The sequence below is a fragment of the Excalfactoria chinensis genome, chromosome 20 (genome assembly GCF_039878825.1).
Source record: "Excalfactoria chinensis isolate bCotChi1 chromosome 20, bCotChi1.hap2, whole genome shotgun sequence".
Classification (NCBI taxonomy): Eukaryota; Metazoa; Chordata; class Aves; order Galliformes; family Phasianidae; genus Excalfactoria; species Excalfactoria chinensis.
In genome coordinates this window covers 4,252,012-4,274,162 of record NC_092844.1, presented here as the reverse complement: position 1 = coordinate 4,274,162, position 22,151 = coordinate 4,252,012, and the positions used below count along the sequence as shown (strand labels likewise).

The following is a 22,151-nucleotide window of genomic DNA, read 5'->3' as shown; positions in this document are numbered from 1 at the left end:
GTGAGCGTGGAAAAGTGAGGACTGTATGTGCAGTGTATATACACTGATACACCATGTGTGACTGCATGTATATTTACATATTGCTGTATTACAATGCTGCAGACAGAGGCAAGCGAGACTGTTCTGTAAAACATATGTACAGAACGTGGCTCTGCACAGAGCCCAGAGCTGATGGCTGCACAGAGCACAGATCAGTGCACACTGCTTTGGGGGGGGCTCTGACAGCAAGCCAGTCTTGAGGGCTCCCCATCCCCTGTAGGTGAGGCTGGCAGGTGGATAAAGCCATTTATTGTTAGTAAGATCAGTACCCTTAAAAAGCTCCTGGATTTTAAGAGTGGAAAACTTCAGTTTCAAGCATAGTTCATTGTCAGCAGCTAAAGTGTTTCACTCTGTTATAAAGCCTAAAACATATATATATAAAATATATATATATATCTATTTAAAAGTGCTCTGTGATCATTAATGTTGCAGATCTTTTGGGTCTTTGCTTTATGGATTTGTGCTGTTTCACTCGACCTTTTTACAAGGGGCTTTGGGTGAAAGGAGACATACTTAGGGCCAGGATGTTGCTGTGTTCACAGCCAATTCCCAACACATGAAGGCAGTTTGCTGCGGATGGGAAGTCTGGGAATGTTCCCAGCAGCTGTTAAGTTATCAGAAGTTAATAAGGGCTCTCTAGAGATGAATGCCCATGCTGCAGCAAAGCTATTCCCAACTTAGGAGGCTGCAAGATGCAAGGAGCTCCCCTAGAGTTGCAACAAGGCTGCTGGTGGGGATGGTATGTTTAAATATGCACGTGAGGAACGTGCAGACCTGATGCCTAAGCATCTGATGAAGAGTGGAAACTCACAGGAGAAGATGGGCTGTTCCTAGGGGTGAACCTACAGTTATTTGTCCTAAGGGATAAGTGCTGACAGCATGACGTGCCCTGAGAAGTGAGGTGTTCATCCCTCAACCCGCCCAGTGCAGCCACGGTTGCTCATTTAGCATCCTGTCCCAAAGGTCTTGTGCTGTGATGGTGATGCACATTAAAACCAGCCTAGTTGCATTTCAGTTCAATGTGATCAGCTGCCTATCTGTCTTCTCTCTCCTTGTGCAGCTGGTGAAGCTATGCAGTGGGATGATTGAAGCAGGCAAAGCCTACATCACCACAAACAAGCACTTTGTCAGCGGAGTCAGGGACTTGTCACAACAGTGCAAGAAAGATGAAATGATTTCGGTAAGTCAACCTGCAAGGTGGATGAGGGCTGGGGAATGGTTGGCTTCCTGGTGCTGTGCGTGGACTGTATGTCTAAGCCCTTGTTTTCCTGCTTAAATATCTCTATAGCATGAGATTTTCTATTTGGAGGAATATACTGAGCAGTAATGCAGTGCTGAAAGATCACAGCCAGCTTCATCGTTTGCAGGGAGAACTGCACTTTTAAGAAGCCACAGTGCTGGCAAGGTTACTGCAATCTAGGTCAGTGAGCATCAGTTATTTAGGAAGCACGGGTAAGCAGCCTGCAGAAGAAACAGCTGGCATGGTGATTCCGGCACTAACCTGGAAAGGATGGGGAGCCTGTGACTTCCATGTCAGATGGGATTGATGTTTGTTGAATATCTTCTTGCCGAGTGATGGAGTGGCCCTTCAGTGACTGAACAAGAGTCCCCTCTTAGACCCTTGAGCCCTTGGGGATGAAGGGCAGCTGCTTCTATTCACTGCTACTTTTCTTTTACCTTCCTTTTGCAGGAGTGCCTCGACAAATTTGGGGACAGCCTGCAGGAAATGATCAACTATCACATGGTAAGTCCCAAACATCCAACCACAGCATCTGTAAACCTTATAGAAGAGGAAGGTGTTTCATCCACGGTGGCTCCATGCCAGAACCACAGTTTCAAAGTCTGGAACTCAGTTGGAACTCAGCAATGAAACACAAATGCTTTAAAGTGGAGGAAGCTCTGGGGTGTCAGCACTGGACTGACCCACTTCTGTACCACGCTGGCCCTGTCGCAGTGCATTAGGCATGATGCTTGCATTTGGGACGCAAGTTAACCATGTGCAGCTGGAAAAGAAGCTGCCTCAAATCTGTGTGATTATTTCAGGAAGCAGGTGGGAGAATGGTCTTCTGGTGAAAAATGACAGGGAAAAGAGGTGCAGCTCTCCTAGAATCATCAGTATTTGGGAGCTGAATTTCCCTCTGACAACGTGTCCTTTCTGCCAAGGAGGACATGAGGCCCCAGGAGTTACTCCTCCGTTCCCAGGGATCACATCACAGCTGCACTGCTGGCTGCAGGCTCCCCACGCCAGCTGTGCAGCTTCCCCTAGATCCCTGCTCTCTGCCAAAAGTGGCACTTGTGGGATTGCTCTTGCCTCAGCCAACTCATAAGCAGAAGGACCCTTCCCAGTGCTGCCAAATTCCCAGCTGAGGTGGTGTAACTCTTCCCATGCACCCCACCCTTGTCCACAGGGCTGAGTTCCCACTAAAAGTGACCCAGAAGCTATCACCAGCTGCATGCATAAAGGAAAACGTGCTGAAATCCTCTCTCCCCCTGGCCTGTGGAGAGCATCCTTCTTCACTGGCTGCAACAGCAGTGTCAGTCCCTCTCCAGGAAATGGCTTTGGAGTGACTGCTGCATCTTCCGCCCTCTCAGACGACGGCTGTTCAATTAGTGGAGTTATTTTTAGTGCCTTCTGCCATCTCCTTTGTGTGTGTGCTTGCGTGTGTGTGGATGTGTATCTTGGCTCATTCACGTCTGAGGAGCTCAGCTATGAAGCAGTTGTCAGTGCTTAATCTAGGCTTTCATCCAGGACAGTATGTACAACTGGAACAAGTTAAAAAGAAGGGAAAATGTCCCAAAACAAAAGTGGTTGAAAAAGCTTGTTCTATAACTTTATTGCTGGAGCACTCAGCCAGGAGATATCCAGCTTCTAGTTCAGCAAAATCCAAGAGTAAAACTCTAGCAGATGAACACACTGAGCTCTGGAGCATTACCACCTTTGTCTTAATGTGCCAAGAGCAAAAATCATCACAGCATCCTTTGGGAGACAGATGACAGAAGAGTGAGTTTAGTTCAGAGCAGCTGAGTCTACGTTCAGTGCCTTTTTGTACTCTTAGCCACCTGCATCTGGGTGAATGCCTTCCTCCTTGCTAGAGCATGCACAGGAGTTAGAAATCTCACTCATGGGGGAACAGTTCACAGCCTCCTCCATGGGATGTTTGTGCAGTGGGTGGCAGGCAGGGATGCCAGACCCTTGCAGCAACTTTCCTGCACATCTCGCCAATGGGAACCATTCATTTCCTTTCTCATAAGCTGAGTGGCACGAGCTGGAATTTTGCTGGAGGGGCTGAGTTCTGTCCTGGGAGCCCTCATCCTCACTGCATACCACACTGCAGTCAATACATTTTGACTGCGGCTTGCCAAGCTCTTCTGCAGTGGGAAAGCTCCTTCCTTGTCTACAGACAGCTGCTTGCTATCAGCTCTAGAACCTGTTTATTTGTTGGCTCACCTCCTTCCTTCCTCCTTCTCAACTGCTGTTCTTTCCATTGCATGGGGAGGTGCAATGGGTTGTGAAGTGGGGATGGCATTGGGGTGTTTATTATTATTACTACATGGATAAGGTGCAGGAGGCTGTGAGCTGGAGAGATGGGAAGACTTCCTATTCACATGCTTGGGATGAAAGCATTTGGGGGCAGGAAGGAACTCTGGCAGCTCTCTCTGGGTATTGCTCTGCTTTCCTCTTTGGGGCACATTTCCTTCCCGAGGGTCACCTGGATATTTACACTGGAAGAATTCCTTGCTATTTCAGGAACTTGGGTTTCCACTGATGCCGTTGGTTTCTTCTCTTTGTTTTTTGCTGAGTCCTTTGTACTTAAGGCAGCCCTCTGCAGCCTGTGGAGAAGGGAGGGGATGTTCTTTGGATTCCTTTGGACTAGCTTGACCCAGGGAATTCCTAACAGCAACCCAAGCCCAGGGGAAAGGCTTGAGTCACCAGAACCAGTGAGAAAGATTTACTGAAGGAATCAGTGCCAAGAGCAGACATGGAAAGAGCCTTCTGAAAGGGACAGGCCCGGTGACATTTTCATTCACAAAAGCTGTTTTGTTCTATGAACCATCTTGGGCCATTTCAAGGCTTCACAGAAGTATCTCAAAGCATTTTGTGTTGATATTTCCCATTCCATAACAGTATTAATCCCAAAGGCACGTTGTTATGCGACTAACTGTACTTACATGGCCCACTGCTGTATGAACAGTGTAGGAGATGGGATCTGTGTGTGGTTAAGGGGCTATGGGCTGGCTATCCAGGGCTGCTAAAGCTGGTAAAAATAAGGTGGGAAAATCATAAGGAAGAAACCATCAACAAAAGTCAATCCATAAAGACAATCAATAAAAATCAAAATAGAGAAAATCCCCAAGCAGCTCTCAGCTCCCCCTTTAGTTTATCCGCCACTCTGCCTACACGTTTGCTTTCTGACATCCTTATCTGCGCTTTTCTATGCTCTTTCCCATGCAGTTCCTTCTCTTTGTCCAATCAGAAAGATAAGGAAAGCAAGAAGACGAGGGTGAAAGTGCTGCTGAGATAAGGTTGCTCTGTCTGAGCCCCCTTAGAGCATCAGCAGCAGCACCAGGTATTTTCCAGCTTGTGAACATTGCTCTCACCATTATGCCTCCAGGCATCACTGTGAGCTCCACCAAGCCTTCCCTGTCTGCCACAGATCACTGCAGCTCATAAGGATCCTCTAGCAGGAGCTGGAGCAGCTTGCAGGGGAGGTTTGGCTGCGCTGAGTGAGCCAGGAAGCATTTCCTGCTGACAAGAAGAAAAAGCCACCCAAGCTGCGATGAGTCAGTGGGGCAGATGGCAGATGTCATGGGTGGAGGACAGTGGTGGAGTTCAGGGATGGATGAGAGCAATGCCTCCAAGCTGCCTGCTGTCCCCAGGGCTGGGTGCACCACCTTCACGTTCTGTTAGCACTGGGGAGGATCCAGGTGCACCCAGCTACTCCAGTGAGGTGTATCAGTTTAGGATACCCAATTACCACCTGACAAGGGATGTTTTCTTGTCTCCCGGTGTCACAGTTGCTGCCATCATGTCCCAAAGCTGTAATCAAAGTAGTGTTGTTGGCTTGCATTCCGGAGGCATCTCAGATGGAACTCTGCATTTATCTGCTGTGCCATCGCTTAAGAGAGGTAGGGCCAAGCCACGCAGTCCAACCAGATGGGAATAGAAGCTGTATTAACTCCTCTCCTTCATGCTGACCCTCCTCAACACAGATGTGTGTGAGTCATAGACTGGACTTCCCATGTCTTGGTGGAAGCAGAGAGAGGGTGGGGTGATATTTGGTCTGGAAAATCTTATCCCAAATGATTTGTTCCAAGTATGTCTGGGAAAAGAGAATAAGCCGAAGAATGATTTGATAGTTGAAATTCTGGGTCTTAAAACTCCATTTAATTTGCATTAGAAATTAGATGGGACCTACTTGGGTGTGCTTTCTTGATCTCGCTTGTTGAAATGTAAGAAGTAATAAGCAGTAACGTGGATATCAGTGTTACTGAGCAGAGATGCTGCTGGCAGGAAAGGCTTATTTGTTACCTGGTGTCCTCTCACCATCTACCTGTCAGCCTCTGCCCAAAGCTGGCACCATGAGAAGACTGGGATGGAGGTGGTCACCATGGCTGTGGTGTGGGCACACCAAACAGCATTTGGGGATGTGGCTCCATGAGAAAAGCTGCAGCTCTTGCTGTGCTCTCTGGAAGGGCAAACGGATGCCAAGAGCAGTGAATAATTTACATCGCTTGAAAATGCAGAACTGGCTGGTCTGGGGGTTTCTTTCTTTCCCCTTTGCTTTGCATCTGCTCGTATTTATAGGCCATTCACGGCTGTTTATGCTCAGCTACTCCTGGCAGGTTTCTTGCTTTATCCTTGGCTGCAGCAATACATGTAATGAATGTGGGGCTCTGCAGCCAACGCTGCTAAGACATACACAGAGTGTTTTGCTTTCTGGTGGAGCAGTACATTTGGGTAGCATCAAGAAAGTGATTTGTCTCCTAATGGGAGATGTTAAGAACGGTGTCTGTGTACGTATGAAGCTGTCGGCCACGGAATGAAACATCAGGAATGAACCTGAGTGCTTTTGCTAAGCAGATTGCTATAGTGCATGGGAAGGCTGAGGCTTGTGACCACCCCAGAGCATGTGTCGATCCCAGTGTTGTAGACAGAGCTCAGACTGAGAACATGGCCCATGCTCCAGTGCATAAGGAGGGATGGAGAGCATTGGGCCTGGGGCTGAGAACGTAGAGATGCTCCTTTGAATTCTCAGACTGCTCTTATCCACACAGCAAGCAAACTGATGGGTGGGGTTTCAAAAGAACCTGCTTTAAAAGCTCCCACTGGGGGATCTTAAGCTTGCCTCAAAGAGAAAGGCAAAAGAGCAAACTCATTGCTGTGGCTGAGGCAGCCTCCGCTGAAAGGACTGTGGTCATTTAAGGAGAGAAAGCAAGTCCAAATGCTGGATTGGATTGGGAAATGCTGTTTCTCCTTTCAGGAGGAAAGGCCCAATTATCGTTGTGTGATCTAGATTCAACTGGCTGCCCGGGACACAATGTGAAGTTGGAGCAAATGAGCCAAGGCTACGCGTGCCAAACAGCTGCAGTGATGCCAGACTCCAGCACTGATGTTTTAGGGCTTCGTTAAGGCTTGGGACAGTGCCTGGGTCTTGCAATCCTGGATGAGATGGGGTCCCTATCCATTGCTCATGGGCCACTCTTGCTAGCTGCTGCCTGGCCAAAGGCTTCTCTGTGTAACCCAGGGATGAGGTGCCCTCCCTGCTGCAGCAGCTGTGTGGTCTGGGAGCCTCTTTCCATCTGGTCCCAATTATCCAAGATCCTTTGCATCCCAAGCCATGTCTGGAATAGAGTTGTGTGTAATCGTGCCCACCAGAGGGATGGATGGGAGCTAAGCCGACACCGTTGTGCCATCCCTAAGGGAAGGTGGGGAGGGCTGGGGGTGAGATGAGCAGAAGATGAAATGGTATTTTTTGTGACAGATAGACAGGAGTGCGATGTTTGAAAGATCTATAGGAACTAACCCTCTATGCCACCTTTCTTGGACTCATGTTCATCAGCACGTGGGTCTGATGGGCCTTCAGACCATGCTTCTACTTCCCAGGACATCGTGGTGTTGAGGTGACAGTGCCCTCCTCTGGCAAAATGAGCAATATGAGGCTCTGGAGAGAGATGGGTTCAAAACTGACTATGAAGGTGGTTGTTCCTTTAAGAAAGTAGGTTGGTGGCTCAGGTCTCACATGCTTTGAGAGCTGCACTGCAGGACTACTGCAGCCACAGGGCAAGAAAAGTCATTATCCACTGCATAACAGTTGAGCAGTGGGCATGATCAGGCCTTGGAGTCCTTAAGGTCCTGGATGGCATCTATTTGCTAACTCCTAAATGCTTCCACACTGCAAACATATTTGATATTCTTTTCTTTCAGATCCTGTTTGACCAGGCTCAGAGGTCTGTTCGGCAGCAGCTGCATAACTTTGTGAAAGAGTGAGTATTTGTCTTATCAATTTGCTTTTCAGCTTCTTTAGCTTCCACTGGAAACAGCACTGCAACCCTCCATACGACTACTGAAAGCTCTGCTAGGGGCAGAAGAGACACTGAAGGTAGAATAAGGGATCTATTTGTGATGGCTGTTGCTGGACACAAGACGTAATTCCAGATCAGAGCAACATTTCAAAGTCCATTTCAGTCATTCCAGATTTCCATGCCCAATAACTTCAAGGCCCATCCAAATGAATGTATTCTTGGCTCCCTGCGTGGTGTGCTCAGTCACCCAGGGCTGAAGTGGCCCAGGAAGCCAGTTGGATGTGGACAGTCTGTAGCCGTGATGAAGTCTCAGCAGTCTCTCTCTGCTCTCTCTGCATTAACAGCATCCTCCAAGTGCATCTTTTTTCCCTGGGGCAGGTACCACGTGCAGCGTGGGATCCCAAATCAGCTAAATGTAGGTCAGAGGCATCCCAGGCCTCCAGCTAAGCATGAGCTGGTTGCCATGGGAACCAATGACTGAATCCCTCAGCAGCTGTGTGAGTCGGTGTAGGGGGCCCCAGCTGACCCCCCCCATTCCCCAGCCTCCTGCCTGGCACTCACCCTACCCCCACTTTCTCTATAATCATTTCTCTGATGAGTTCAGATTTAATCTGCTTAAAGCTGGCAGCGGGAAAGGGAATTTCACCTTCACTTTGGCTCTGTCATCCTTTTAGCATCTTTGCAATTTACTGTTCACCTTCATGTTGCTCAACCTCTGCACGTGCAGGCCCTGTTGGGTGGATATATGAGGGCAATATTCACCCCCTAGCCTGCCTGCTGCATCTTTAAGCCCTGAAGGTGGGTGGTAAACATGGAAGAAGTCAGCTTGCCCTGATTTTGCTGTCAGTACCCAAGTGCTCTGTGGGTACCTCAGCACATTGCTGGGCTGCCAACCTTGCTGAGTAGGAAGCTTTTATTAGCTATGGATGCAGTCGTGCTGCTGTAGCCTGATATAGGAGGACTAGCTGGGAATTCCCCAACATCATCTCATGCCTCCAAATTCCTGCTCCTTCCTACTGGGAATATGCACAGGTGAGGAAGCTGTGTGTTAAGTTGACCTTAAGTTGATCCATATGTCAGTGCATGCAGTTTCAAATCGATTGCCATGGGGCTGAGTTCAGCTGTCACTGGCTGCTGTCATGCTCTTCTTCATCTGCCCTAGGGCAAAGAATAGGTGAGTGCTACTTGTATACCAGCAGTTTTCAACTGCTTTGTTAAGTTATTACAGCAGTTTGTCATTGAGTTAATTAGAACTCCCGTGGGTTGAAAGTAGAGGTGAGCTCTGCATCTGTTCACCATCATTCATGTCTCGTGAGGCACAAATAAAGCATAGAAAATTGATATTGTGAATCAGATATTTCCTGTGGCAAAAAAATCAATGTGCCTAGTTGTAAGGTGAAAAGGAGGATTTCCTTAAGGCTTTCAAGGCACTATTTAAGATCCGGCATCTTTCCTTGCCAAGTTTCTCTGAAGCCAATTTAATGCTTGCCTGGAACCAGTCCAGCTGGACACAGTGACACTTTGTGGGGTGGGTTGGGATGCCAGGGACATCTGGAGCAAGATCTGAGCCATCACAGTGTGCCGGGTTCCATCCCTGTTATCAGCAATATTCTGCCTTGCGCTGTAACAATGATTCTCACCATCTCAACTTCTTCGGGTTTCAGTGACGTCCGGAAGTTCAAGGAAACCAAGAAACAGTTTGATAAGGTGAGAGAGGACATGGAGATTTCACTGGTGAAGAACGCCCAGGCGCCTCGGCACAAACCCCATGAAGTAGAGGAGGCAACAGGAACCCTGACCATAACCAGAAAGTGTTTTCGGCATCTGGCCCTCGACTACGTGTTGCAGGTTGGTGTCTGCTCCCCCATCGCAGGCAGGTTGTTAAATCTGCCCTACAGGTTTGCTCCAGTTCCTGGTGTAGCTGTGCCATCACATTGCAGTAGGTCTCAGGATTCTTTGAGCTGCCTTTTGTTATAATCCAGCCTATTTCTGTGAATAGGCTGTCTGCTTGAAATAGCCACAGGACGAGGGTATAAATGCCCAAGCCTTCAGCTGTTATCATTGTTTTTACATATACTTGTCTTTGCATTGCACTGACGTGGCTGCATGCATATATGTTCTCCTTCCTAAAAACGTTACAGCAAAAATAAGAAGGAAAATCTCAACCACTTTCCAGTAAGAAATCAAATGCTTCCTTCGATGGAATTCCTCTTCCTGGTGGGAGATTTCATTTGCTGCACCCAGAAGGGTGAAGGATATTTCTTTGAATCACCCATAGGCTTCACAGCAGGTCTGTCCTTCTGAGCAGCGGGCATAAGAAGCAAACTGTGTTTATTGATCCATGTGTGGCTCCACTGTCACTCCTGCAGCACCAAACGAAGACCATCTGCCAACATGCTCTGCCTGATCACGGGGTAGTCCCTGAGGTCACATACTGTGGCTTGCAGCTGGAAAGGCAATGCTTTCCTCTTGCTGTGTAAGTCATGCGTGTCTTCACTCATCTAGGACTACAAGTCTTTGCATCCAGGATGATTGAAACAGTGTTTGCTGTTCAGGTCACGCTCTGGTAAACTCTGTCAAATGCCATTTCTCCCACTGACAAAGAGGAAGAATTTCTTCAATGTACTGATCCAAAGCTGGGGGAATTTCCCTGTTGGCCCACTGCAAAATAGCAATCTGAATCTATTAGTTCTGAAAAGCATAGATGTGAAGCTGCCCAGGCATCCTTTAGTGTTTAATTAAGGATATAGCAAAGAGAGTTATAACTGTATTCTTGTATATTTCTGTCAGATTCTTTTCCCTGATCCTGAAAGACTGTACAACTGAAGGGCAGTTCCTTTTAAGTAATTAAAACTATACCCAAATTGCAGCGAGATTGCCCACCACAAATCCCAGCTCAAATATATGGGGGAAGGAATGGCTTGGCTCACAGCAGAAATGAACTTACTGCAAGCCTAATGCAGCAACCTGACACTGCATTCGTAAATGAGTGACTAACACTAGAATTGACTGTCTGCCATGGAATTGTATTGTTTGTGACACAGCTGAAACCCCATAGAGACCTGCTGCTACAGCCGAGAGTGTTTTTAGTGCTAATTGCAGCACTTTAAAGTAAGGCTTAGCAATATAGCTTGTGGAGTCTGTGGGCAAGGTTCTATGCAGCTACAAGCATATTCAGTTTTGAAATGGTGCTGAATTAGGTGAGTTCTCAGCCTCTCATGTTTATTTATTTCTTCTTGCTTTTAAACCTCAAGGATGTTTTTCCTTTTATGAAGCAGGCCCTCCACACCCCAGGAGCCCAAGAGCATTGGCAATGACCTAGAACATCCTGAACCACTGCTACTTCAGTGTGAATGGGCTGAAGGGATCTCTGGGGCAGTCAGCCAGGCATTTTTCTTAGTGAAAAGCATGCAGAGGGGCTGTACACTGAGAACATAGGCCCGCTGCAGGTACCGTTTCATGACTGGCTCCATTATGCTTATTCAGAAAGCCTGTGATCCGTTCCTCTCAGCCTGCAATGGGAAATCAAACCAGTGACCTGATGGATCAAACGCATCCTTCGTGTGATGCCAAACAGGACTCAGAGTCACTGTTTGTTGTCTGCTTATGTACAAACATACGTCTGGCAGAGATCTCAGTCAATAGGTCAGCAGACTTCTCTGCTGTTATCCTTTTAATTCCATCTGGAACTGACCAGAGCTGTCTTCAGAAGGCATTCCTTCTGGAGCTGTCCTTGAATAGTCTCTGTTTTGCTGCTAGGAGCACTGCAACAAGTTGTTCCTATTTAAATCCCCATGTTGGACTGCCTAATGCTGCTGATGCTGAGAGTCTTGTCTTGATCCCTTCACAGATCAATGTCCTGCAGGCCAAGAAGAAGTTTGAAATACTGGATGCGGTAAGGGCTCTGTGTTTTTTATGGCTGCTCTCAGTGACTCAATGAAAGGCAGCCCTCTCCATTTCAGGTTGCATGGGTCAGCATACCAACTCCTCGGTCTGCCCTGGAGATTCTGTCTGTCTGGGACTGCTCGGGGGCTGCAGGTATGCTAACAAGAGGGGAGAATGAAGGCCCAGCGCAGTACTTCACAGCCCTGACCCAGAGGGTACTGTGAAGGGTGAAGGATGCTGCTCTCAGACAAGGGATTACCTGGCAGTGTGTAAGGATTTGTGAGAGGAAGGAAGAAGAGGGAGAAGCACGTAGTGAATAAGTTGGTTTGGGAAAGGAAAGTGTTAGAGCTGTGCATCAAGGGGACGTTTCTTATGTGGGAAATAAGGGATAACAACTCTTTATGCTGTCCTCTTCCAACCTTGCTTTTATTTCTCTCCCCAGATGCTGTCCTTTATGCATGCCCAGTACACCTTCTTCCAGCAGGGCTACAGTCTTCTCCACGAGCTGGATCCCTACATGAAGAAGCTTGCCACAGAGGTGAGGGATAGAGAATCTGTCTGATTCAATCTGCCTTTTTACACCCTTTTTGCCCTGGAAGGATGTCCTTGTTCCCATTCAGCTACTTGGTAATCATGGAGTGAACAGAGCATCGTGCTGAGCTGCTTGGTGGATGCACTCTGCTGCACTATGGGGTAGCAGACAGGAGCCACAGTAACTTCCAGTGCCCAACCAAACACAGCCTATGGCCCTTTCCTCTTCTTGTGGTGGCTTACAGATCTGGGGAGGGTTGGTGTAGCTGTAGAGCAGTGCTGTAGAGATGGACTCATAATTCTCCTTTGTGATCTCCTGGAGTTTTTCTCCCCCACTTTAGCTGGATCAGCTGGTGATTGATTCTGCAGTGGAGAAGAGAGAGATGGAGCATAAGCATGCAATGATCCAGCAAAGGGTGAGTTCTGAGGCTGCAGCTTGATGTGTGCAAGCATTGTCTGGCAAGACCTATGAATGCCAGCTGCTGCAATACCAGCACATCCCTTCTGACACTTCTATGCTCATATGTGTCCAGTTCAGTTCCCCATCACAGCCCTGTGCCCCATGGTTACAAAGCGCTGTAGCAGCATATCTGGGCTGGGCACTCAGATGGCCAGAATCTTTATTAAATCCAATTCATGGGCTCACTTCTTTGGTGCTTACAGCCATGAGCCATGCTAACTCACTGTGTGTGTTCCCACCTGCTGTAATTGGGAAGAACCACCACGATTAGGGAGCTACTAGGATTTATCATGAAGCAAATATGAACAAATATGATCGAAAATCCTTGTAAAAAATTAACTATATATATTTTTTTTCCCCATTTTCCTTTTCTTTCATGTGTTACTGATGTCCCTGCAGACCCTCTTACAGGTAAGTACCACGTTTTCTTCTTTCAGCACTTCTCTTTTTCTGAATCAGCATTTTGCTGCTCTGGATATTTACCAAATCCTTCCTTTGAAAGCAAAACAAAGAAACTTTGCAATGGGTTTGATGCTGTAATATAAATACAGGTGATGTAATTTGAAAGCCCGGTTTCAAATGAGTTTGGTTTAATTCTCCTCAGAGCTGTTCTCAGTTCTCTGAATAGTGGAATAAGAGCTAAAGTAGATCAGAGAGGAAGAATAAAGCTGTCTGTAGATAGCTAGTAGTATGAATTCAAACCAGACTTGTTTCTGGACGTTAGATGCAAGCTTTGGAGCTGCCCATCACTAGGGCTGTCGTCAAACCTTTTGGTTCTGCTGGCTGCTAGAGGAAAGCATGCCATAGATGTTGTGCAAACTGTATCCTGGGCGCTCTGGATTGTGAGAGCTGATCAAGCACAGGAGCTTCCCCCTGCCCTCTTCTGTTTCTGTGCCTTACAGAGCATCTCCACGTGCTGTGGCACAGTATTAGGGAATCTCAAGAGAGCCCTGAGATATGTTTGTGAACCAAGCCCTGAGCAGGAATCATTTAGGAATCCATATCTGACTGTGGATCAATACTTTGCAACAGGACAAAAACAGAGTGCCCCTTATTTTCCTTCTAATGCTCTCTCAAAACTGTCATAAGGCATGAAATGGAAACATAACTAGGTTTGAAAGCTAATGACAGACATCCCCTGTGAATCATCCTGTGCATGTGCTCCCTGTGGTTAAGTGTTCTGAGGGAGGGGGGAAAACCCATCTGTGAACTCTTCATCCCCTTGGGGACGCTGCTGGAGTGATGACTTCATTCAGGGGACTGCAGAAGGTCTCTCCGGTGCAATGCGTTTCAGATTAATCTCTTTATACCGCGTGGCTTTGGATGGACTAGCAGGGAATAAAGCAGGGGTCAGGCTCTGAGAAGGAGAACAAGCACTTATTTCTCACTGAGGTGCATGTGCATGGAGCTGTGGCTTCCCATGTGCGTAAGCTTGCAAGAGAACTGACCATCCCTACTGCAATGTAGAGTTTAAAGCTTCCTGCCTGGCGCTGTGATGAAGCTGCTTTTTGGCTGCTCTGATTCGCTCCAGCAGCAGAGGAACGTGGCACCCCACGTCTGGTGAGCATCTCGCCACCTCCATAGAGAGCACAGCACGTGTCTGAATGCGTGCCTTCATGCTCAGCCCTAGGCAACCCAGGGGTATCCTCTGCTCTCTGCAAGAACTTGGAGATGTGGTTGTACTTTACCACAGAGAGAAGCATCTTTTCTCCTCGTTGTACCCATCAGAAAGAAACTCAGCGTGAATCTCAGCTGTTTTCTTTGATACTGGAATTCGGGTGCCTTTTCTTATGCCTCCCCCTCTTCCTGCATGAGCATCTGTCACCTTCTGTGTAGCTTCCCAGAGCAGCCATCATTTCCAGCTGTCATCTTAACTGCTGCCCCTCTCTGCCTTCCCAGCTCTAAAACCTTAGAGCTCCATTTGCAGCCTCGCCCTGCATATGAAAATAATGCTCACGTATGCTAAAATGGTGCCAATAAAATCAGCAAGGGGAAAGGATGGGTCTATCTTTATGGGCTACCATAAATACGAGTGTACTCTTTATGTGGAGAATGAGGTTTAATAGGAAAGGTGGGGATGCTTCTTGGGTGTGCATGGGATACGTGAGTGGAAGTTTATGGGAGACGTTTGTGCAAAAGCTGAGGAGATAACATTATAACACTTAAGCAAAACTGGCAGGCCAGTCTATGGAAGTAGAAGAATACGATGCTGCACAGAAGCTCCTTTGTAGGCTTGTGCCAATTCCCTGCTCCAGAGAAACGGAGGAAGCAATTGTGCTTCTGTTGCTGGTTTGCCTGGGAAGGGAAGGAGTGCCAAAGCAGAGCTCTCTGCCTCATTTAGCCCAGCTGGTAGATAACAAACCAGGGGCCATATGGTGTTTCACCACCCAGATTTCTGTGGGGTAAGGAGTGGGATTGCTGGCCATGGGGTGGCTCTGCTTCCTGGAGCTGGGGGAAGCAGACCCTGCTGAGAGCAGATGAGGCTGTTAAGGTCAGGGGACGTTCGATGAGCATCTTTCTGTCAACCTTGCTCTGTGCTGCTTGGCTTCTCCCGCTCCCTTCTGTGCCTCCCTGACAGCTGTATGGTAATTAGCCCTTGCTCTAAGCTGATTGACTGTGAATGGGAGGCATGGGGAGGGGGCAGGCAGGTGGTCCCTAGAGGCCGGCAGACTTCCTTCGCCTTGTGCTCCTTGCTTTGACTGGAGCCAACGGCAGAGCTTGCTGCTTCCCAAAAAGGAGTAGGAGGGGTAAAGGAGAAAGGGGCTGAAAAAGAAATCCCTCCTTTCCTGCCAGCCCACGGTGCTTAGCAGAGATGCTGCTCTAGAGAGCGAACGGAGAGAGGACACAGCTGCTCCCTGCAGAGCTTCCCTTGCAGCTGGCATCATGAAGATATTCAGCAGGCTTGAATACCTCCTGGTAAGGAGACTCCTTCAGCCTTGGGTTGACTTGGGGAGAAAGTTCAGGGGGCACATTTCCCTGGGGTGGGGGTGCAAAGAATGTGCCTGTAGGGCTGTGCGATAAGACCCAAGTGCAAGTACAGGTTTATTACTGCAGAAGAGCAAATGTGCTTGGTTCTGTCTGTGGGATGGAAAAGGGTAGGGTGCAGATCTCTAAGCATCACCTGCTGGCGAGCTGTGGAGCTCAGGGGGGTGTTGGTTTGGTATTAGGAAATTGAAGAAACAAAGGGTCTGTAGATGGGGGTTTGGCTGTAATGAGTGAAAACTGACTGTGAAGAATGGGAATGGAGGTGGGGGAGCTCTCATCCGAATACCATCTGCTTTGGAGGATGGATGCTTTGGGTCGTACACCGTATATACAGAAGGTAGAAACAGCCAGATAGGGAAAGGCTTGAAATATATTCAGGCACTAGAAGGGAACAGAATGTGCGTGCAGCAGTGTTTGTGTGGAAGGGGGTGTGAGCATCCTTAAGGGCTGTGAATATTCCACTCAGTTCTGCTATCCTTGGAATCAGGGCTGAGCAGTCACACGGCTTCCCATTTGGCTCATGGATGTACGTAATGTAATTGTTAAATAGTGAGCATCCTTTCTTACCTAACAAAAAAGCCTTTATTTTCTATGGGGGAAAGCATTTGTTACGTGCTGTGATTTCTATTTCAATCAATACCATATAAAATACCACCAGGTGGGAAGAAATGAAACCTTCCTATTTCAGGGAGTAGCTCGTAGGCAGGGCTGCTTACTTAGAAAACACTCCCCATGCCAAAAGCATCTGGGAACATCTTCACTCTTCACATTAAGTCCGTGATGCTGGAGATGTATTGAATTTCAGCCATTTCCCATGCATGAAGTGCTGCTCTCACGGGAGAGAGTGGAAGGGCTTGGCTGGATCTGCAGCATCCCTATGCATCCCCCTCTATGGGTGGGGGAGTTGGTAGTGGAGAGGTTCTTTCCCTGGTCTTCTTGTGTCTGTGCCTGCATGTGCTGGCTTTTTTGCTTTCCATTTCCTGCTTTAAGTGTCCCTGTGATGTCCTTTTTTTTGCATCCTTCTGGATGTGTCTCTTGGGATTTGTTATTTCAATGCTGTTTCAGCAGCAGTCAGCATGCTCCCATGGAAACCAGCGTGGCATCACTTCTAACATATCAGCTCCAGAGCAGTCTTGTTTTGTAAGCTCAGGCTGAGGGGATGGAGGGGGGGGGATGTTGGACCCGGAGTGATTCACTGGAAGCAGATGATAGCAGAGATCTGGCTTCTTATTATGGAAGACAATGGGTTTCTTTCACCACTGTGTGATCCAGTGTGTCCCTGCTGTCTGTAATAGTGATTGCGTTGCAGTTGCAGCTGAAGCCATTCAGATCTCAATCCTAGGAAGGCTTTTCTGTGCTGAGCATTTATTTTTCGTGTTGCAGAGGCTGTGAGGTCTTCAATGCAGACTTAATAAATCAGTCCGCAGTCATTCAGAGCAGACAGAGCAATGATGGGAATAGGGAAAAAGCTGTCTATGACAATCATGCATTAAAGCCTCATGCATAGCAGGAAATGGGGAAAGAAGGCTCAAGAGAAAGCATACCTGTGCGCTCTTATTCTGCTTTCTCAGGCCTTGTGAAGTGGAAGCAAGCAATTTTAAGTGTTGTGTAATGGGGAGAAGTTCCTATTCCTTCGCTCCACCTGCAGCCAGGCAGCCCCTGCTGTGCTTGTGCATTGCAAGTATAGCTAACAGACTTTCTGATGTTGTTGGCTCAGCCAGGACTCTGACTTATTTCCCAGAACTAACAGGATTAAAATCTTTTTGTGTCAATGAATAGAGCAGACTTTGGGCCATTTAATGGCAGCTCTGCCTGTTAAGGGGATTCATTGTCACATCTGTCTGTGTTCAGCTATGGCTGCAGCGCCGTGCTGTTTCAACACCACTGGGAGGATGATCTTAGCTTTCTAAGCTGGCTTCCAGCTGGAGTCCAAATGTGTGCACGTGAGGTATCAACAGATATTCTGGTGACTCCTCTTTTCTATGGCTGTGCTAAGAAAGTTGAGGCTAGGAATGTGTCATTGGAGCTTATAGTTGAAGCTCATTCTGATGTACTGGGTGGAACTCTGACAATTACAGCTGAGCTTGGCTGAGTGATGGGAAACCATCCTGAGTCCAGCCATGATTTTACCTTTTGGCTCCACGAGCCATTTCAGTACCTTTTTCTCTTCAGCCTTCGAAAAGGAGAAATGACATCAATCAGGGGATAAACACTGGATTGTTTTCTTTCCCCTCCCTTTCTGCATTTGGGCTGTCCTTCAGCACAGTGTTATAGCAATGACCTGATGTGCTTCCCAGTAGGGTGTGATGGAACGGAGCAAGCTGCCCCTGAGGATCAGACTGGGAGGTGCCCAGGATAAGAGGCTGATTGCTCCTTACCCTTCAGCTCTCCCCTGGTTTCAGCCTGCTTTACAAATCCAGCTTAGGGTCTGCTGGGCATATCCTGTCCTCCAGTAGCTCTGTTGACAGCAATGGCATTGCTTTGGAATTACACAGGCAGAAACATAAGTTAAAGGCACACCTGGCTCCACTGCCCTGACTTCCAGTGGATTTACTCTGACGCACGTGGCCCATCTGTTCCTCCTGCTCCCATCAGCAGTACATCCTCCTTACCCTCCTACCCTGTGATTAGATGAGGACAACTGGAATCACATGATTAAATTTAGATCCTCTCCTCTGTTTTGTACCCATTCCAGAGTGTCATTTGCTAAGGTGCCCTTGGAAGGGTTTTTATCTTGTACAAAAGTATGCTGAGAAGCACACAGTATATCTGCGTGGTTTATAGGATAGAGCAGATTCTCATCCCATTGATAGAGGTCTTACTTGGGAGCAGCTCTGCAAAAATAACATGGTTAGAGGTTATGGATGCCCCATTCAAGGCCAGGCTGGATATGGCAGCCTGGTCTGCTGGTTGGCGACCCTGCACATAGCAGGGGGTTGGAACCAGATGATCATTGTGGTCCTTTTCAACCCAGTCCATTCCATGATACATAGAGGAAAATTCCTTCTAGCCTTTGTTTTCAATGTGTACACAAAAGATCTGCAGAAGAGACCCCCCCCCCCCCTCTGCCCTGTGGGATTTACCCTCTTAGGGCAAGAAAATATGGGGCTGAGCAGACCTCATTTAATTGCGTGCCTTACAGCAGAGTTTCTAGTGCATAATTGGGCATCATGCTGTTTTTTCCAAGGGATGACTCAGTCCTGTCCCATTATATCTCCTCCTTCTGTATCAGTATTCTTCTGATTATGACACCTCCCAGGCAAGCTGGCATCTCCGAACATGAAAATAACTCATCTTAATGAGAGTGAAGTGCACGTTGCCTGGCAACGCAGCATCGTGAGGGTCTTCATGTGCTGAGCTGGGGAAGGCACTGAAGTTAATGGGGCTGCTTTTCACTGTGCTGCTGGGCCTTTGAACTGGGGTGTGCAGGGGAAAAACATTTGCTCTCAAGAGGGAGGTGTGAGTGGAGTGTACATAGGAGAAACGTGCCTCAGTTTCCCAGGTTGGGGGCAGTGGTTTAAGTTTGCTGACCTAGATTCTCTGGAGAAGGAGGCAGATATTGCCCAGGGAGAAGAATCCCATGTTGTGCAGGAGCAGCTGCTATTCTCTCTGCTCTGTGTCTTGCTCACCAGCTGTCAGAATCCATGAGATCTATCTGGTGAATCAGTGCCAAAGCTGACAAATTCGATCTGACTGGTAGCACAGCGTAGAGAACCGCGTGAGTGCAAATTGGAGGTGGCAGATGATGATAGGTAATGAAAATGGAATTGATAAGTCTTGCTTCCCCTCTGGAAACTTTCATGTCTGTTTTTCCTTGTGCAAGGATGGGCTTTGCTCTGGTCCTGGCCCTTTGCAGGAGAGTCAGCACTTCTGCCACGTGTGGCCAATGAAAAGCACCTCCATCCCTATGCTTCACACTGCAGACTGCCCCAGATACTGGCAACTTTGAATTCTCATAATAATGAGCTACCTGCTTTTCTCCTTTATCAGCTACCAGCGTGGGAAACGCAGCATGTATAGCACCATCTCCACCAATAGGGTTGGATAAGCTTGCTGCAATGTGGATTGCTCCTGGCTGCTATTCATGGCTGCAGCCCACTCCAGCAAAGGAGCGTGCTGTGAGAGATAACTCTGCCTGAGCCTCACAATCTTGGCATAGGTGCTTTCTTCCTCTTTAAGCTTTTAATAGGGTCATCTCCATCTGGGGGGATGCAGCCGTGTTAGAGTGTCGGTCTCTTTCTATCTGCAGGACTTCTCTTATGATGACTCAAAGGTGGAGTTTAATGTCGATGCCCCAAATGGAGTGGTGATGGAAGGCTACCTCTTCAAGAGAGCCAGCAATGCTTTCAAAACATGGAACCGGTGAGTAATACTTTGTATTTCATTTGATATCCGGGCCAAGACTCTGAACACAGCTTATACCATAGGAAAGTTGTAAATTAATAGCAATTAAGAGACATATAAGAGCAAGACGTGCTTGGTTTTAAAGGGCCACGAGTATTTAACCTGTCTGCTGTGGGAGGGGGAATAGGCAGGAGTTGGGAGTATCAGCTCTACTGCTGGGAGCTGAGAGGTGGCTGTGTGTGCACTGACCCTGCTCTTAATTGCTTATAAATATTTCAGCTGATAGATCAGTAGGAATGCTGGTCTCATATGATGCACCAGGCAGGAGCTGCCAGAGACATTGGGAAAGTGGAAGCAGAGGTTTCATGTTCTAGCCTTGCTTGATGTTTGTGTGTTTAGCTTCCCTTGAGGTTGTTAATGGGTTTTGTAGATGGCTCTGCAGGAGCTTTCAAACCCTTTCAATTAGTTTCTAATGCAAGAGATCAATGCTTTTTTTTTGACCCACATTTCCTCCTCTCACTTAACAGGGAAATGATGTAATATTATCAGATCCTACACTTGGCTATGGGATACACTCTATATGCCACAGAAGGGTTTAAATACGCTGTCATTAGGCTGTGGAATAAATGAACACTTAGTGACTCAGTGAACAGTCTATGGGATGCACAGAAATTGCATGGAGAGAAGATCTGAAATTAATAGCTCTTGGAATTGGTTGGGTCAGTGGGTCCTCTCTGAAGCTTGCTCCAGTGCTGCTAAATTAGACTGGAATGCTTTCAGAACATTTTTACCCCTCAGGCTGTCTCATCCTCCGACATTTAAGCTCTAAGTTTGCAATTGAAGGGACCAGAAACTATAGCAGCAGCTACGACCCAACGCATCGGTTGTTTGATTTCAGTGCTCACCTGGAATGTTTGGGTGGCTGCAATCTTATCAGCCTTTATCTTGGATGGAACACAAATCTCTGAGGCCTTCTGACCGTCCTGATGTCTGAAATAAGGCTTATGTCAAGAGTTTTTCCATTCCCCCAGATCCCAGCTGCCCCCCTTCCCCATGCCTTCCTGCATCCCAGCCACACACTTGGTCTCCTCCCTGCAGTCATCTCAGTCTTTTCATTCCCACCCACTCGTATCTGCTGGCATTTTGGAAGCTCACAGCTCCTGTCACCTACCTACTCATTGCCCTCTTACTGTCACCCTGCCACTCACTGGTGGTGCCTCCCCTTTGTGAGTGGGGGTCAGGCAGAGGAAGCAGCAAAATCCCCTGTTAGGTTTAGGTTAGGAGCCAACACCAGGCAGCGATGGATACCTTGGGGTGACAGAGCAGGAGTGGAAACCAGAACCTGAGAGAGAGAAACCTGACAGCAGCAGAACTCATTGAGCACAGACTGTGGCTGTCACGGCAGCTCAGAGATGCAGAACCAGATGAGCTCAGCAAAAGGGGTTCCCATGTAGGTGGGATGGCCTCCAGTTACCTGCGCTTTCCCATCTCTTCACAGGCACGTCAGATCCTTTATTACTGATGTCTTTTATCTCGCTCTTTAATCTTTCAGCAGTGACGAAGGAAAGAGAGCCCTGTCTCATCTCATTTTTTTCCCAGGGAACTTAGCTCCTTTGCAAAGCAAGTGTGATACATGCTCAAATGCCAGCCTGCTGCAAGCCTCTGACTACTTATGCTTGGATATTTCAGTGCCTTCTTCCAGAAAGATGATCAGGTTGCTAAATCCTTAGGCTGTATCGTGGGCTGAGGAAGCGACTTGGGAGGGCTGGGTTTAGCACTGCAGATTAAGACACCAGGGAATTACCTCTAATATCAGCATCATTTGGACCTTCTGTCGCTTGTATTTCAATGGGAAGCTGGCAGCTGGTGGTCCCCTAAGAAGGCAGATTCCCTTCCCACTGACGTGTCCTTACTCTAGCTGCAGCAAACAGGAGCTTTGGCTTTCTGTTTGGCGTCCTGTTGGTTGTAGTGGCTGCTGAGAGCTCAGCCTGGTATGTAGCTTATTCTGCATGAGAAACAACACATGCAACCTGTTTGTATTATTCCTTCCAACGCTGGTTGTAGCACTGCCAGTTAGCAGGGTTTTCCAATGTGGTTTTTTTTCTTCTTTTTACCACTTGGAAGTTTCTTCGTTATACCAAAGAATTTCTGGCTTTCCCTATTGACAGCTTGGAGAGGCAGGAGGCACACTGCCTGTGGCATGTGCAAGCAATCCAGCCTTCCCAGTAGACATCAGGTTACCTGCTGTGTAGGTCCATTCAGCCCTAAGCAGTGCAGTATGTCCCACTGACTTCTACCTGCACCGGGGCCAATGTGCACACAGACTTCTGCTCCAGAAATCCTAGGTATTAATATGAACTGCCCAATTCACTTCTTCCCTTCC

At 47.8% G+C, this 22,151-nt stretch overlaps 1 protein-coding gene across 9 annotated transcripts in view; it reads left to right on the top strand.

The window, feature by feature from the left end:
- Window positions 1-22,151, top strand: part of ACAP3 (ArfGAP with coiled-coil, ankyrin repeat and PH domains 3) — a 65,868-nt gene that overhangs the window by 26,869 nt on the left and 16,848 nt on the right. For 8 of the 9 annotated variants that reach the window (XM_072354575.1, XM_072354582.1, XM_072354578.1 and 5 more), the window contains exons 3-11: window positions 1,100-1,219; window positions 1,730-1,783; window positions 7,466-7,524; window positions 9,228-9,411; window positions 11,414-11,458; window positions 11,891-11,986; window positions 12,321-12,395; window positions 12,839-12,850; window positions 19,674-19,786. In XM_072354575.1, the coding sequence (XP_072210676.1) occupies window positions 1,100-1,219; window positions 1,730-1,783; window positions 7,466-7,524; window positions 9,228-9,411; window positions 11,414-11,458; window positions 11,891-11,986; window positions 12,321-12,395; window positions 12,839-12,850; window positions 19,674-19,786 (758 nt within the window). The other variant, XM_072354583.1, reaches the window with a different exon arrangement.